At 44.7% G+C, this 15,058-nt stretch overlaps 1 protein-coding gene across 1 annotated transcript in view; it reads left to right on the plus strand.

The window, feature by feature from the left end:
* The first annotated feature begins 1,230 nt into the window (after nt 1-1,230).
* The window catches only part of LOC147619460 (jasmonoyl--L-amino acid synthetase JAR4-like), a 35,516-nt gene continuing 21,688 nt past the window's right edge, over nt 1,231-15,058 (plus strand). The window contains exon 1 of the mRNA XM_086773130.1: nt 1,231-1,647. Coding sequence (XP_086629256.1) covers nt 1,328-1,647 — 320 coding nt within the window. The 5' untranslated portion in view covers nt 1,231-1,327. The remainder of the gene's footprint in view (nt 1,648-15,058) is intronic.

Here is a 15,058-nt window from a genome sequence, read left to right on the forward strand (position 1 = left end):
GTACACATGTGTGTGTGTGTGTGTGTGTGTGAGAGAGAGAGAGAGAGAGAGAGAGAGAGAGAGAGAGAGTGTATGCATGCGTGTGCGTACATCTGCATCTATGTTTATGTGCTTGAGAGAGAGTGAGATGATGCAAGCTTGGAGAGAGAGAGAGAGAGGTGTAAAGGGAGGGAGAGTGAAAAGAGAGAGAAAGACAGAGAGAGAGAGAGAATAAAAAGTAGCTTTTGATAAAATATAAATATAAATAAAATATATATATATATATGTGTGTTTTTATTTACACATACATGTATGTATGTATGTATGTATGTATTCACATATATATATATACATATGTGTGTGTGTGTGTGTGTATATATAATATATCTATCTATATATTTAAAAGTGAGCACACCTTACCACCCATCTCCACACATTAAAATTTAATCAAAATTAATTAAAATTATGTATATGTGTGTGTTTATATTTTTAAAAAGTAGCTTTTAATAAAATATAAATATAAATATAAAATATATGTGTATACATGTGTGTTTTTATTTACACATACATACATACATATACATATATGTATGTAATAATGTATGTATGTATATGTATACACATATATATATGTGTCTCTGTGTGTGTATGTATGTGTGTCTGTGTGTGTATAATATATCTATCTATCTATTTAAAAGTGAGCACACCTTACCACCCATCTCCACATATTAAAATTTAATCAAATTTATATTTTTAAATACATATATATATGTATGTATAAATAACTATATGTGTCTATGTATCTAAAACATAATATTATATATACTCATATTTACATGTGTGTATGTGTGTGTGTGTGTGAGAGAGAGAGAGAGAGAGAGAGAGAGAGAGAGGTATTAACGTTGATAGAATGCAACACGAGGGCATATACGACCAACGGTTGGACTTGAACTCGGGTGGATCATGGCCTTTGTAAGGGCCCTTGCACTAGCCAATCTGCCCCACAAGAGAGAGAGAGAGAGAGAGAGAGAGAGAGAGAGAGAGAGAGTTTCAACATTTGACAGCGTATGTGTGTGCATGAGAGAGAAAGGGAGAGGGTCATGTGCATGTGCATGTGTGTGTGTGAGAGAGGGAGAGAGGGAGAGAGAGAGAGAGAGGGGGGGGCAGGCCTAGGTGTGTGTGTGTGTGAGAGAGAGAGAGATGGCTGTAGAGAGGGAACCAATTCTTTTAAACTTTAACTAATGAGACTACTTATTTATAATATTAAAGATTAAAGATCTATAGGAGGAGATGGGAAAAAATTTAGCTGTGTATATAAGAGGAGAAGAAAGGTTTCGAGAAAGTGGCAATGGCGGAGCAGGACAACGGGGCCGTGAGCGGAAGCCAGAGAGTTCCAGACCTGGATGTGGATCTTATCGCCGAGTTCGAACAGTCAGCTCGCCTTGCCCCTTCTCTGCAGACCTACCTCCTCTCCTCCATCCTCTCCCGCAATGCTTCCTGCCACTATCTTGTCGACCACGGCCTTGATGGGCTCTCCGATGCCCATGCCTTCAGATTGCGTATCCCCACCGTCGATTATGATGACATCCATCCCCTCATCCAACGGATAGCAGATGGCGATTCATCGCCCATCCTAAGCTGTGAGCCTATCAGCATCCTTGTCTTGAGGTATTTTTTCATTTTTTTTTCTTTTATTTTGTGCACATTACAGTATCTACCTGGGATACGGTTTGCCTATATTGTGCACTATGTAGGACCCAAATTCAGGGACATATGCATGCTGAACCCAGATCATTGAAATGGAGCAAGACGAGCCTGCTTTTAGGATCTAAATTACTGCAGTGAACCAAGAAAATGTGCAATTTGGGTCTTGGGAAGAACATCCACCCACCCTTCTGTCATGGTCTCTCGAAGGCGATTACCAGAAGCTCTGATATGCAATTAAAATGCCATGTCATCACTTCACATCATCAATATGCATAAACACGTGCTGTAGACGTTTGTCTTCAATATAGAATATGTTGATACGGCGTTTTCATGCAACTAGCAACTATGTTGATGTGATGTGACATCTATACAAATCTGGCACCTCAGCTGGTAATGGATCACATGCAGCCGCATTTTAGGCAAAATCCGAGGGCGAGTGTGGTCCAATTTGGGGTAATTTTGACACCCCAATAGGTACCCGGAAGTGCCGGGGTTGTGCATCAATGAATGAAACATATTGGGCACACTGTGAACATGTTTAGGGACCTTTTTGATGATTTTTTGGGTCTGAAAACATACAACTTGCCATCAAATCCCTGTATAAGGGAGGTCAAGGGTTGTAACATGCCATAGTTGTCAAAACTTGGTGTTGGCTCCATTCTCACATTTTTGCCTGGGAGAAGCCGTTGCCACCTCCTTTGAGACGTAAACATGTCAACCAACCTTTTTCCAACCCCGTTGACAACAATGTTGAAAGCATTGGTTGGCAAGTTGGGAAAGGCTACATTACTAAGCTTGCACTTGTGAAAATAATGTCGTACCTAGTTGTCAATGAAAAGATCGTGAGCGCCGTCCTAAGTGAAATTGTGTCATTGCCACTGTGGTGCACCTTCAAATAAGTTGTATAATCTTGCACAAAATCCTGCTTGTGAAGGTAAGTGTAAACGGAAGGGCAACCGAACACGGAAAATCTAATCAATCATGAAATCTGAAAATACACATAAGCATGCCAGATAAAACAAGATGACAAATCTGCACAGTACACCACGCTAGGGCCCAGAACATGGGCTGACGCACCCACCCTCCCTCCCCCCCCCTTTTATGGTTAGATTACCAAAAAGGAGTCTGCTTCCAATACAACTTTGCGGGTACCCAGGGTTCACCACTAGCTGCACCTGTTTCTTCCAATACAATATGAAAACAAGAAAACATCACATCAACTGAATTTACTGACAATTCTCAGCACAAGTGAGATTCCTGGCATCAAGCACATGCAGGACAACGATGGACAGCCCATAGCTCTCCCACATCAACCCGGGACAACTCAACATCATCGTCTTCTTCCTGTCTGGCTCATAGAGCAAGTCGACCAGCCCTTAAAGGTTGTTTTCAGTAGTCAACCAGCCCTCAGTAGCCACAGAAGAAAGCGACCAGCAGTTGTACACAAGCCTGCAAGCCCCCGGTTGGAAGGAAAACTGTCTAGATGCCCACGACCAGTTCTTCCTCTTTGTTTTTAACCTCTGTCCAGCCTCTGTTCAAGCTGTAAATCAGCTGGCCAGCAGTGGAGAACATGCAGAAGGAGTCGGCTAGCACCTCCCATGCACCTGTTAGGTATTTGTCGCGATAGAAGGAAGTAAAATAGCTTGGAGAAGCAATCGACCAGCCCCCATGCACCTGGAAAAGTAGGTGCCTACCTCCAAACTGGAATTTTCTCCCATAATAGGGCTTCCCTCTGAAAATAGCCCACACGTGTGCTTTTTTGGTCCAGAAAGGGGGTGCCTACATGAAGGAGGTCCAAATAATGTCCAGTGCCCAGTTTTTGGCCGCCACGTGTATTAAATAAGTCCTGCTCAATGTGTACTCACTTATAAGTTATCCGGCCACTTACAAGTGTGTGAACCTACATCAATGATTATTAGCATGTGAACTCACAAAGCTGTAAATTGAGTTTTTGGGAATACTTACCATCTGCAAAACACATGTAGACTACCTGTTAGTCCCAAATAGGTGTGCACATACACGTCCATAGGGTGCCTAGGAGTCCCCGGCCCCATGGACAACACAGGTAGAAATCTCAGGCATTGTCCAGGCAAACAAGACAAGTTGTCACCAATTGGCCGACCATTTGGTCCATCTCGAGTTTTTGCGTCTCGTTCACTTGAGGCCAGGCCGGTGTCTCGTGTGAAGAGGCCAGTATTTTGCTGACATGGACGGGAGCCAGACTGGTGCCACCCGTGTGTTAGCAGGATGGTGTCGTATGGACGGGAGCCAGACCAGTGCCACCCGTGTATGACCTGGACTGTGTTCGATCCATGGGATTGTCACGCCATGGAAGAGCCAGTATTCGTGCCGTGTTTTGCCTATGGGACTGTCACACCATAGGGAGACTCGTGCCTGGAACTGTGTCTTACCTATGGGACTGTCACTCCATAGGAAGACCAGGTTTTTATGTTTTATGTCGTGCGAGTTTTGTGCCGACAGATATTTTGTACTTGTTCCATGAACGGGAGATATGTCCATGTTACTATTTGCACATGCACACATATTCTGCATGCTTGAAACTGTTTTCGCATGACATGTATTTGTGTGTTTGCCTGCTTGACGTGTTACTTACTGAGCGGGGACGCCTGCCAGTGAGTCGTGAAGTCTGCTCTGTATTCTGACGAGTTTTGGTGCATGTGAACAGGTGGTAAGTATGTTGCACTTGTTGTTTTAATGTTTTATATTCTAACCCTTTAATTTATAAGGTTAGGTGTTCACACTTATTTAAAAGTGGGCACCCCCTTTGGGCACCCACTTTGGGGCCAAGGTGGGAAGCCCCACTTTTAAGTGAGTGTGGGGGTGGGCATGGTGACCTACCCCCACTAATCCCCCCACATGCATGCGTGGGTATCACCAAAGTTTACTCCACATTAATTTTATAAACAAAGGCTTTCTCCATCGTGGATACCACCAGCATACGCTTCCACCATCTTCGTGAAGAGCAAGAACCAGCGATCGCTTAAGCAACTCTGAGGCGGCTGTTTCTATCCTGTAGACGGCTGTACCCTCTGCTACGACTGTACTCTCTGGTGGCTGCCCTACACCCCTCCTACGTTTGCTTTTCCCAGGCGGCTGGCTGACTTCCTGCACAACGACTGCTTCCGTTTCCTCTGCTGTTGGCTGCGCCTCCTCTTCTACAGGCGGCTAGTGTTGACTTGAGGTGCGCTTCACACATAAGCATTGCTGCAGGCGGCCATCTCCATACAGCATACGCTGCTGTCTGCAGGCGAATCCCTTGGTCCTGCAGGCTGCGTGTTTTCACCAGCAAACTGCCCTTTCTTTCTTCTCCAACAGGCGGCTAATTTCCCATGTACAGCAAACTGCCCTTTCTTTCTTCTCCAACAGGCGGCTAATTTCCCCTGTACAGCAACTGAACCTTAATAGTCAGGTGGTTGTGCACTACTACCTGACGGCTGCAGCACCTACTGTTGGTGGCTGCGCATGTTCTCTCCAACAACCTGCACTTTCACCTCACAGGCTGCTGTCCTTCTCTTGCAAGCAGCGATCTAGCTTCAGCAGGCGGTTGTCCACCGAGTGTGTGTGCACTCCCGCAAACGATACTCTATAGGCCGGTGGCTGCAAGTTGCCATCTCTTCTTCACTGGTATTCTACAAGGGGATTTCGCATCTCCTGGGTGACTTCAGCATACCACAAGTATTGGTTTTCTATCAACCATCTACAAGTAAGTGATTTTCAGATTTGAATAAAGTATTTTATGTTTAAATCTGATAAAAGATTCATCCCGCTCGGCCAACACCCGTTCGGTGCCGGGTTGTCCAAGCTATATTGGCGAACCTCGGTCCAAAGGTGTTGAGATCGGGAGAGCCAGGCGTTAGTACGAGAGCGCCTGTTTGTGCGTGGTCTCGGAACACCAGTGAGGCGCTCTCCGCGGAGTCCAGTGAAAGCACAGGACCGTAGCGATTGGACCACACTAGTGGTCGTTCTGCGTCGAGCTTCTACATCGAAATTCGAGCCTATTTGTTTGGTACTGTTTTCATATGTACATGGACATTATCTGGTTCTTGGAACCCATGGAGCATTGTATTCATTAAATACTCCCAATAAATATATCATATATTGAGGGGGGGTCGGCCCGTTCCGGCCCCAGTGCTGGTGTCCATCTTTCCATTTCATTTCATTTAAATTCAAGTTGTTTTAAAGTTGTCCATTTCAAATTTGTGGTTTTAAAGTTGTGCTATTAAGCGTGTGGGTGTCCAACGGAGTCTTTCCCACTTGACGGGATCGGTTTCATTGGTATCAGAGCACGGTTGTTTCCCTCTTCCTAGTGGGGAAACGAACCTGTGTACTGGACATCCCGCTTTTAGCAAACTTAAAACACAATGGACAGCCAAGGCAACCCTTTGGAAGTGCCAAATTCGAGGGGTCCATCTCTCGTGGGTCTGATGCCCTGCGTGGTAGGCACAAGTCCCTTGAAAGGGTTATGGATAGTGAATCCAAGGGTCAACTGTCTCCAGGAAAGACAGTTATGCTTGAACAAGAGCCTGATGCTATGAGGGCTGAAATGGAACATATGAGAAAACTTTTGCAGGCTCAAGAGCAAGAGTTAAAGTTCTTGCATGAAGATCCACATTTGCAAAGTGCTATTGAAGCCAGGAAGGCTGATGCTATGGTTGATGTAACTTTTGAATCAATGGCTCGTGAAGTGGGCAAGAAACCAAGGGAGTTGGCACTTTGCCTATCTCCTTCGCAAAGGTGATATCAAAGAGGGGGATGACGGAGAGCTGAAATTCAGAAATCCACCTCGTTTGAAGCATGGAGATCCCGCATCTCAAAGGCTGAAATCTTTTATGCAAAAGGAAGAGGTGACAGTCACCTCTCGTCATGCATCCTCTCCACAAGGCACTAAGCCTGACAGATATATGTATGCCAGTGCTCATGGAGGGCATCAAAGTCACATGCATGCAAGACATGTATCTCATGGGGACAGGTCTACTTCCAGAAAAATTTTGCCTTCTGAGTTGTTTCATGGAGAGACCATGCCATATGCAGGTAAGTCACATGCATCTGAGTTTCGAGTTCGTGGAGCACATGCCACCGTGCCCCATGAAGCTTCTATGACGGCCCATGGAGCCCATGCAGATAGGGCTACCCCGTTGGATAAGGGAAAAAGAAAAAGAGAAGATCATGAGCCTCATGCCAGGAAGCTCAACGAATTCAAAGCAGGTGATAAATCTGTCAAATTTGATGTCTTTCATGGTGAACATGATGCTTCTAAGGTGTTAGCGTTTGTGGCACAGTTCGACATTGCTTTTAGCGATGAGGACTTTACAGAAAAGTCAAAGGTGCGCCATGCTAGCATGTTTTTGAAAGGGACTGCTGCCCATTGGTGGATCACTGAAAAGATCACCAAGGATCCCATTTCTACTTGGAAGGAATTCAAAGATAGATTTTATGCTCAGTTCTTGCCACCCAATGCAGAGCAAACTCTCACTCAAAAGTGGGACAGGCTGGAACAAAAAGATAATGAGAGTGTGCAACAGTATGTTAACAAATTCTGGAAAGTGTTGCTGGAAGTGACTCCCTTCATGCTAATCACTGAGGATGAAAGAAAGAGGAAGTTTCGTTCTGGACTGCAACCAGCATACCGTTCGGGCATTGAATTGCACCCGAAACATACGTTGCAACAACTCACAGCTTCTGCTCTTGCTACGGAGCAATTGGTACTCAAGATCAAGCAGGATCAAGGAGGTTCGAAGGGGAAGGACAAGGCTGCCCCAAATCAGCAAAAGGGCGGACAGCCATCTAAGAAGAACTTCCGGGAGCCTTACAAGGGTGGTAAAGCTGAAAATAACACATCAAAAGAACAGGGCCCAAGGAAGAACAAATTTGGATTAACCCCGGAGCAAAGAGAGCAATATGCCAAGGATGGAAAATGCTTTTCTTGTGGTAGCAAAGACCACATGTTTCGGCAATGCCCAGATCGCAAATCAAAGCACGAGGACAAGCACACCAAAGCTAATGTTCATGCAGTTCCTAGTTCCTGATGTGCAAGGTAATACAGGTCATGATGCAAAAGAGCGTATGGTTTGCAAGGCTTGGGGGCAAATCAAGGATCAGCCCGCACTCTTCATGTTTGATGACTGTGCAACTGACAATTTCATCTCTATGCAAATGGCAGCTGCATTGGGTATTGAGGTTGAAAACATGGGACCTCAGATTGAAGCCGAAGCTGCATTTATTGGTAAAGAGGTGCAGGTTACCCCTTTGATTGGGAAGTTGCGTATCCATATCCAGGGCTACCTTGATAATGAGCATTTTCTAGTTGCTCCACTGAATGGATGTGATGTATTGTTGGGCAAGCCGTGGCACCATAGGCTTGAGCCCCGCAAAGACTACAAGTCCAATATGATTTCTTTTATGCATAAAGGCCGCATGCACATTATTGATGCTGGCAAAGAAGGGGATTCCATTCCAGTTGTATCACACATCCAAATTAATAAAGCAATGAAAAAGAGTCTTTCAGCGTACTTGGTTTTTGTGCGTGATAGTCTTGTGCCAAATCATCAAAATGTGGATGCTATGTCTAATGATAGGCTGAATTTTCTTAATGCATTCAAAGACTGTTTTGCTGACTCGTTGCCAGGTGAATTACCTCCCCAAAGGCCCGAAGATCACCGCATAGATCTTGTGCCAGGTAGTTCTCCACCTAACAAACCCGCATACCGAGTGAGTGCCGCACAACAAGAAGAAATCATGAAGCAGGTAAACGAGCTTTTAGAGAAAGGTTTGGCTCAGCCCAGTTCCTCACCTTACTGCTCTCCTGTGCTTCTTGTTCAAAAGAAGGACGGATCATTCCGTATGTGTGTGGACTATAGAGCTTTGAACAAGCTTACCATCAAGAACAGATTCCCAATTCCACGTATTGATGATATCTTGGATAAGCTTGATGGCTCAGCTTGCTTTAGCAGACTTGATTTGAAGAGTGGTTATCACCAGATACGCGTGGTGCCACAAGATGTCCATAAGACTGCATTCAGGACAGCCTTCGGATTATATGAATTCTTGGTAATGCCTTTTGGTCTCACCAATGCTCCTGCTACTTTTAATCGTATGATGGATAGGATATTCCGACCCCATCGCAAGTTTACAGGAGTCTTCTTTGATGATATCTTGGTTTTCTCCAAGAATGAGCAGGAACACAGAACTCATTTGGTCACAGTATTCGAAGAGTTGCGGAAGCATAAACTTTTCGTCAATGCCAAGAAAAGTGAGTTTTTCCTTTCAGAGATTCATTATTTGGGTCATATTGTATCCAAAGATGGAGTTACAATGGATCCTGCAAAGATCGAGACTATTCGGAATTGGCCCGAATTGCAAAACGTACATCAAGTACGTAGTTTTCTGGGATTATGTTCGTATTACAGGCGTTTCATAAGACATTTTGCTATGATTGCCACTCCTCTACATGATCTCACGAAGAAGAAAACTGCTTTCAAATGGACTTCAAAGGAACAGGATGCTTTCTTGCAGCTCAAGCATGCGATCATATGTGGTCCAGTATTGATTGTTCCTGACTTGCACAAGTCATTCGTGGTTGAATGTGATGCTTGTGGTGATTGCATAGGAGCTGTCCTAAATCAAGAAGGGCATGCAGTTGCATACGAGAGCCGTCGTTTGCATGATGCTGAGCTTCATATGGATATCTATGAGAAAGAGCTCTTGGCTGTAATTCGCGCCTTAAAGATTTGGAAACACTACCTTCTTGGGGCTGAATTTGTAGTCAAGACAGATCATCAAAGCTTGAGATACTTTCTATCTCAAACCAAGCTTTCAGAGAAGCAGATGAGAATGGCAAATTTTCTTTCCATGTTTCATTTTCAGATTGTGCATACTCCAGGAAAGAAAAATGTCGTGGCCGATGCACTATCTAGGAGGCCTTATGTTGCTGCAGTCTCAGTGGTCTCTCATGGAGATTTATCTGCTATGAGAGATTTGTATCATTTGGATGCTGATTTTTGCCATATATGGACTGATTTGATGGCTGGTCATTCACATGCCTCTTATGTTATTAACGAGGGTTATCTTATGAAGGATAATTGCCTATGTGTGGTGAAGGATTTGCATCCAAAGGTTATGGACGAATGTCACGCTCCACCATATGCTGGTCATAGAGGTATTATGCCTACTACTCGCATGATTCAGAGGTACTTCTTTTGGCCGAGCATGCGTAAAGACATTGAGGGTTATGTGCGTGCATGTATTACTTGCCAAAAGGTGAAATTTGATAGGCAAAAACCTCCAGGTTTGCTTCAGCCATTGCCTATTCCCTCGCAACCTTGGGAAAGTATCACGATGGATTTTATTATGGATTTGCCTAGATCCCAGCATGGGAATGATGCTATTTGGACTATTGTGGACAGGTTTAGCAAGCAAGCTCACTTCTTGCCCGTCAAGAAAACCATTAAAGCTGATCATATGGTAAAGCTTTTTCTTGCTAATATTTTCAAGCATCATGGTATGCCTAGATCCATTGTTGGGGATAGAGATCCCAGGACTACAAGCCTATTTTGGAGGGCTTTGTTTGATAATATGGGTACTAAGCTTGAGTTTTCATCAGCTTATCATCCCCAAACGGATGGCCAAAGTGAAGCTGCAAATTCAGCCGTGTTGGATTTGTTGAAGTGTTATGTGGCAGATCAAAACAGTGCATGGGAGAAGTATCTTCCACTTGTTGAGTTTGCCTACAACAATACAATCCATGCTTCCACAGGAAAGGCTCCGTTTGAGATTATTTATGGCAGAGTGGTCTTGCCACCCATCCTTCGTACCAAGGATGAGATTTTTGCAGCTGATGAATATGTTCGTGACTTGGATGTTGCCTTTGGTCAGGTGCGGACAGCCATTGCAAGATCTCAGGATAAGCATAAAATGGCTGCTGACAAGCATAGAAGGGACATGGAAGTCAAAGAAGGTGATTGGGTATTGCTGAAATTTGAGAAGGCTAGGCTTCGGAAGAGGCCAGGACGAGAAGGATCATATCCTAAGCTTTCTCCTCGCTATTATGGACCCTTCAAGGTGATTCACAAGATCAATGAAGTGTCCTACAGGCTTGCTTTACCTAGTCATTGGAAGATTCACAATGCTTTTCACGTGAGTCTATTTCGGAAATATGTGGGGCCAGATCCTGATGAGCCTGTCACAGAAGATCCGCCAGAAATTGAAGAGCTTGAGGAGATCCTCCAGCCAGAACAGATTGTTTTTCACAAGGAGAGAAAGCTACCTGTAGGAAAGCTTTCCAGGAGATACCTTGTGAAGTTTAAGAATTATTTGCCTATTGATGCCAAGTGGGTAAATGAGGATTATTTTGCAGATTATCTGCAATTGTTGCAGGCATATCTTGAGGCTTTTAAGTTGAGGTCAACTCTTTAGAAGCCCGGGGGGATGTCACCAATTGGCCGACCATTTGGTCCATCTCGAGTTTTTGCGTCTCGTTCACTTGAGGCCAGGCCGGTGTCTCGTGTGAAGAGGCCAGTATTTTGCTGACATGGACGGGAGCCAGACTGGTGCCACCCGTGTGTTAGCAGGATGGTGTCGTATGGACGGGAGCCAGACCAGTGCCACCCGTGTATGACCTGGACTGTGTTCGATCCATGGGATTGTCACGCCATGGAAGAGCCAGTATTCGTGCCGTGTTTTGCCTATGGGACTGTCACACCATAGGGAGACTCGTGCCTGGAACTGTGTCTTACCTATGGGATGTCACTCCATAGGAAGACCAAGTTTTTATGTTTTATGTCGTGCGAGTTTTGTGCCGACAGATATTTTGTACTTGTTCCATGAACGGGAGATATGTCCATGTTACTATTTGCACATGCACACATATTCTGCATGCTTGAAACTGTTTTCGCATGACATGTATTTGTGTGTTTGCCTGCTTGACGTGTTACTTACTGAGCGGGGACGCCTGCCAGTGAGTCGTGAAGTCTGCTCTGTATTCTGACGAGTTTTGGTGCATGTGAACAGGTGGTAAGTATGTCGCACTTGTTGTTTTAATGTTTTATATTCTAACCCTTTAATTTATAAGGTTAGGTGTTCACACTTATTTAAAAGTGGGCACCCCCTTTGGGCACCCACTTTGGGGCCAAGGTGGGAAGCCCCACTTTTAAGTGTGTGGGGGTGGGCATGGTGACCTACCCCCACTAATCCCCCCACATGCATGCGTGGGTATCACCAAAGTTTACTCCACATTAATTTTATAAACAAAGGCTTTCTCCATCGTGGATACCACCAGCATACGCTTCCACCATCTTCGTGAAGAGCAAGAACCAGCGATCGCTTAAGCAACTCTGAGGCGGCTGTTTCTATCCTGTAGTAGACGGCTGTACCCTCTGCTACGACTGTACTCTCTGGTGGCTGCCCTACACCCCTCCTACGTTTGCTTTTCCCAGGCGGCTGGCTGACTTCCTGCACAACGACTGCTTCTGTTTCCTCTGCTGTTGGCTGCGCCTCCTCTTCTACAGGCGGCTAGTGTTGACTTGAGGTGCGCTTCACACATAAGCATTGCTGCAGGCGGCCATCTCCATACAGCATACGCTGCTGTCTGCAGGCGAATCCCTTGGTCCTGCAGGCTGCGTGTTTTCACCAGCAAACTGCCCTTTCTTTCTTCTCCAACAGGCGGCTAATTTCCCCTGTACAGCAAACTGCCCTTTCTTTCTTCTCCAACAGGCGGCTAATTTCCCCTGTACAGCAACTGAACCTTAATAGTCAGGTGGTTGTGCACTACTACCTGACGGCTGCAGCACCTACTGTTGGTGGCTGCGCATGTTCTCTCCAACAACCTGCACTTTCACCTCACAGGCTGCTGTCCTTCTCTTGCAAGCAGCGATCTAGCTTCAGCAGGCGGTTGTCCACCGAGTGTGTGTGCACTCCCGCAAACGATACTCTATAGGCCGGTGGCTGCAAGTTGCCATCTCTTCTTCACTGGTATTCTACAAGGGGATTTCGCATCTCCTGGGTGACTTCAGCATACCACAAGTATTGGTTTTCTATCAACCATCTACAAGTAAGTGATTTTCAGATTTGAATAAAGTATTTTATGTTTAAATCTGATAAAAGATTCATCCCGCTCGGCCAACACCCGTTCGGTGCCGGGTTGTCCAAGCTATATTGGCGAACCTCGGTCCAAAGGTGTTGAGATCGGGAGAGCCAGGCGTTAGTACGAGAGCGCCTGTTTGTGCGTGGTCTCGGAACACCAGTGAGGCGCTCTCCGCGGAGTCCAGTGAAAGCACAGGACCGTAGCGATTGGACCACACTAGTGGTCGTTCTGCGTCGAGCTTCTACATCGAAATTCGAGCCTATTTGTTTGGTACTGTTTTCATATGTACATGGACATTATCTGGTTCTTGGAACCCATGGAGCATTGTATTCATTAAATACTCCCAATAAATATATCATATATTGAGGGGGGGGGTCGGCCCGTTCCGGCCCCAGTGCTGGTGTCCATCTTTCCATTTCATTTCATTTAAATTCAAGTTGTTTTAAAGTTGTCCATTTCAAATTTGTGGTTTTAAAGTTGTGCTATTAAGCGTGTGGGTGTCCAACGGAGTCTTTCCCACTTGACGGGATCGGTTTCACAAGTCATCCAAAGATAAAATCAAAGTCATGCACACGAGTGCAGCTAGACTAGAAGAAACACCCATCTGCTCAGCTGTATCCAATAAAATGTCCAGGGCTCATGATCCTTCCGGAACCTTCCCTCAACATAAATACAAAAGAAAGATAGATAGTCCTAGAGAATTTCATCATGTCAGGCTCCATGGGCCATACATATACATCATGTCAGGCCCCACAAGCCACACATGTACTATCATGTCAAGCTACACCAGCCATACATGTACTGTCATGTCAGGCTCCATATGCCACATAGACACACCATGTCAGGCTACACAAGCCATACATGTATGTCATGTCAGGCTCCACATGCCACACATGAACATTAGAAAATATAAGCTGTAAGGAATTTTGTGACATTCCCCCTTGCTCCTAAGCAGTTGACCGCAACTGAAAAGCTTCCAAGTAGGCCTTCAGAAGTTCCGGATAATCCGCAAAATAATCCTCGTTCATCCATAGCCGATAAGTTTTTGAACTTCACAAGATACCTTTGCACTAGCTTGCCACTTGCATGCTTGCGGTCTTTATGAAAAACTATCTGGTCAGGTTGCAATACCTCCTCAAGTTCATCCACTTTTGGTGGATCTTCCAAAACTGGTTCCATAGGAGGTGGTCCCACAGAAGGCCTCAGTAAACTGACATGAAAGGCATTGTGTATTTTCCAGTGATCGGAAAATACCAATCTATATGCCACTTCATTTATTTTTTGCAAAATTTGGAATGGCACGTAATACCTGTTTGAAAGCTTAGGAAACCGGCCTTCCTTACCTAGCCGGTTCCGAAGATGTGCTTTCTCAAAGTTAAGTAATACTCAATCACCTTTCTTGAAAACCTCCTCTCGCCTGTGTTGTCAGCTGTCTTTCTCTGCTTAGCTTGAGATCTTTCTATGGCTGTCCGAACCTGTGCAAACGCAGTATCCAAATCACGGACATACTCATCTGCTGCAAAGATTTCGTCTTTTGTTCGTAAGATAGGTGGAAGGAGCATCTTGCCATAGACTATCTCAAATGGAGCCTTATTAGTTGAAGAATGCATTGTGTTATTGTATGCAAACTCAACCAATGGCAAATACTTTTCCCAATCTGACTTCTGCTCAGATACATAACACTTGAGCAAGTCAAGCACAGCTCAATTTGCAATTTCACTCTGACCATCTGTCTGAGGATGATAGGCTGATGAAAAACTCAACTTTGTGCCCATATTATCAAACAATGCTCGCCAAAATAAACTGGTAGTCCGAGGTTCTCTATCTCCCACAATAGACTTGGGTGTGCCATGATGTTTGAAAATCTGAGCTAAGAACAACTTTGCCATGTGCTCTGGCTTGATTGTTTTTCTCACAAGAATAAGTGTGCCTGTTTGCTAAAACGATCTATATAATAGTCCATATAGCATCATTTCCATGTGTTGATTTTGGCAAATCCATAATGAAATCCATAGCAATGCTTTTCCATGGTTCGTGTCTTTGAAAAAATGATAATGTCATCAAAGAAAGTTCTTTTGAACTTGCGGTGAGATCTAAAAATTTTGTCCATCATTCTATTGAAAGTAGCAGGAGCAGTCGTAAGTCCAAATGGCACAACCAAATACTTATATAATCCAAATGATGTTTGAAAAGCCGTTTTGTGCACATCTTGAGGTAGCACTCGAATCTGATGGTAACCGCTCTTAGGATCAATGCGACTGAAACAAGCAGCTC

Source organism: Cibotium barometz, chromosome 33 (genome assembly GCF_041138505.1).
Source record: "Cibotium barometz isolate CiBa-2024 chromosome 33, ASM4113850v1, whole genome shotgun sequence".
Taxonomy (NCBI): Eukaryota; Viridiplantae; Streptophyta; class Polypodiopsida; order Cyatheales; family Cibotiaceae; genus Cibotium; species Cibotium barometz.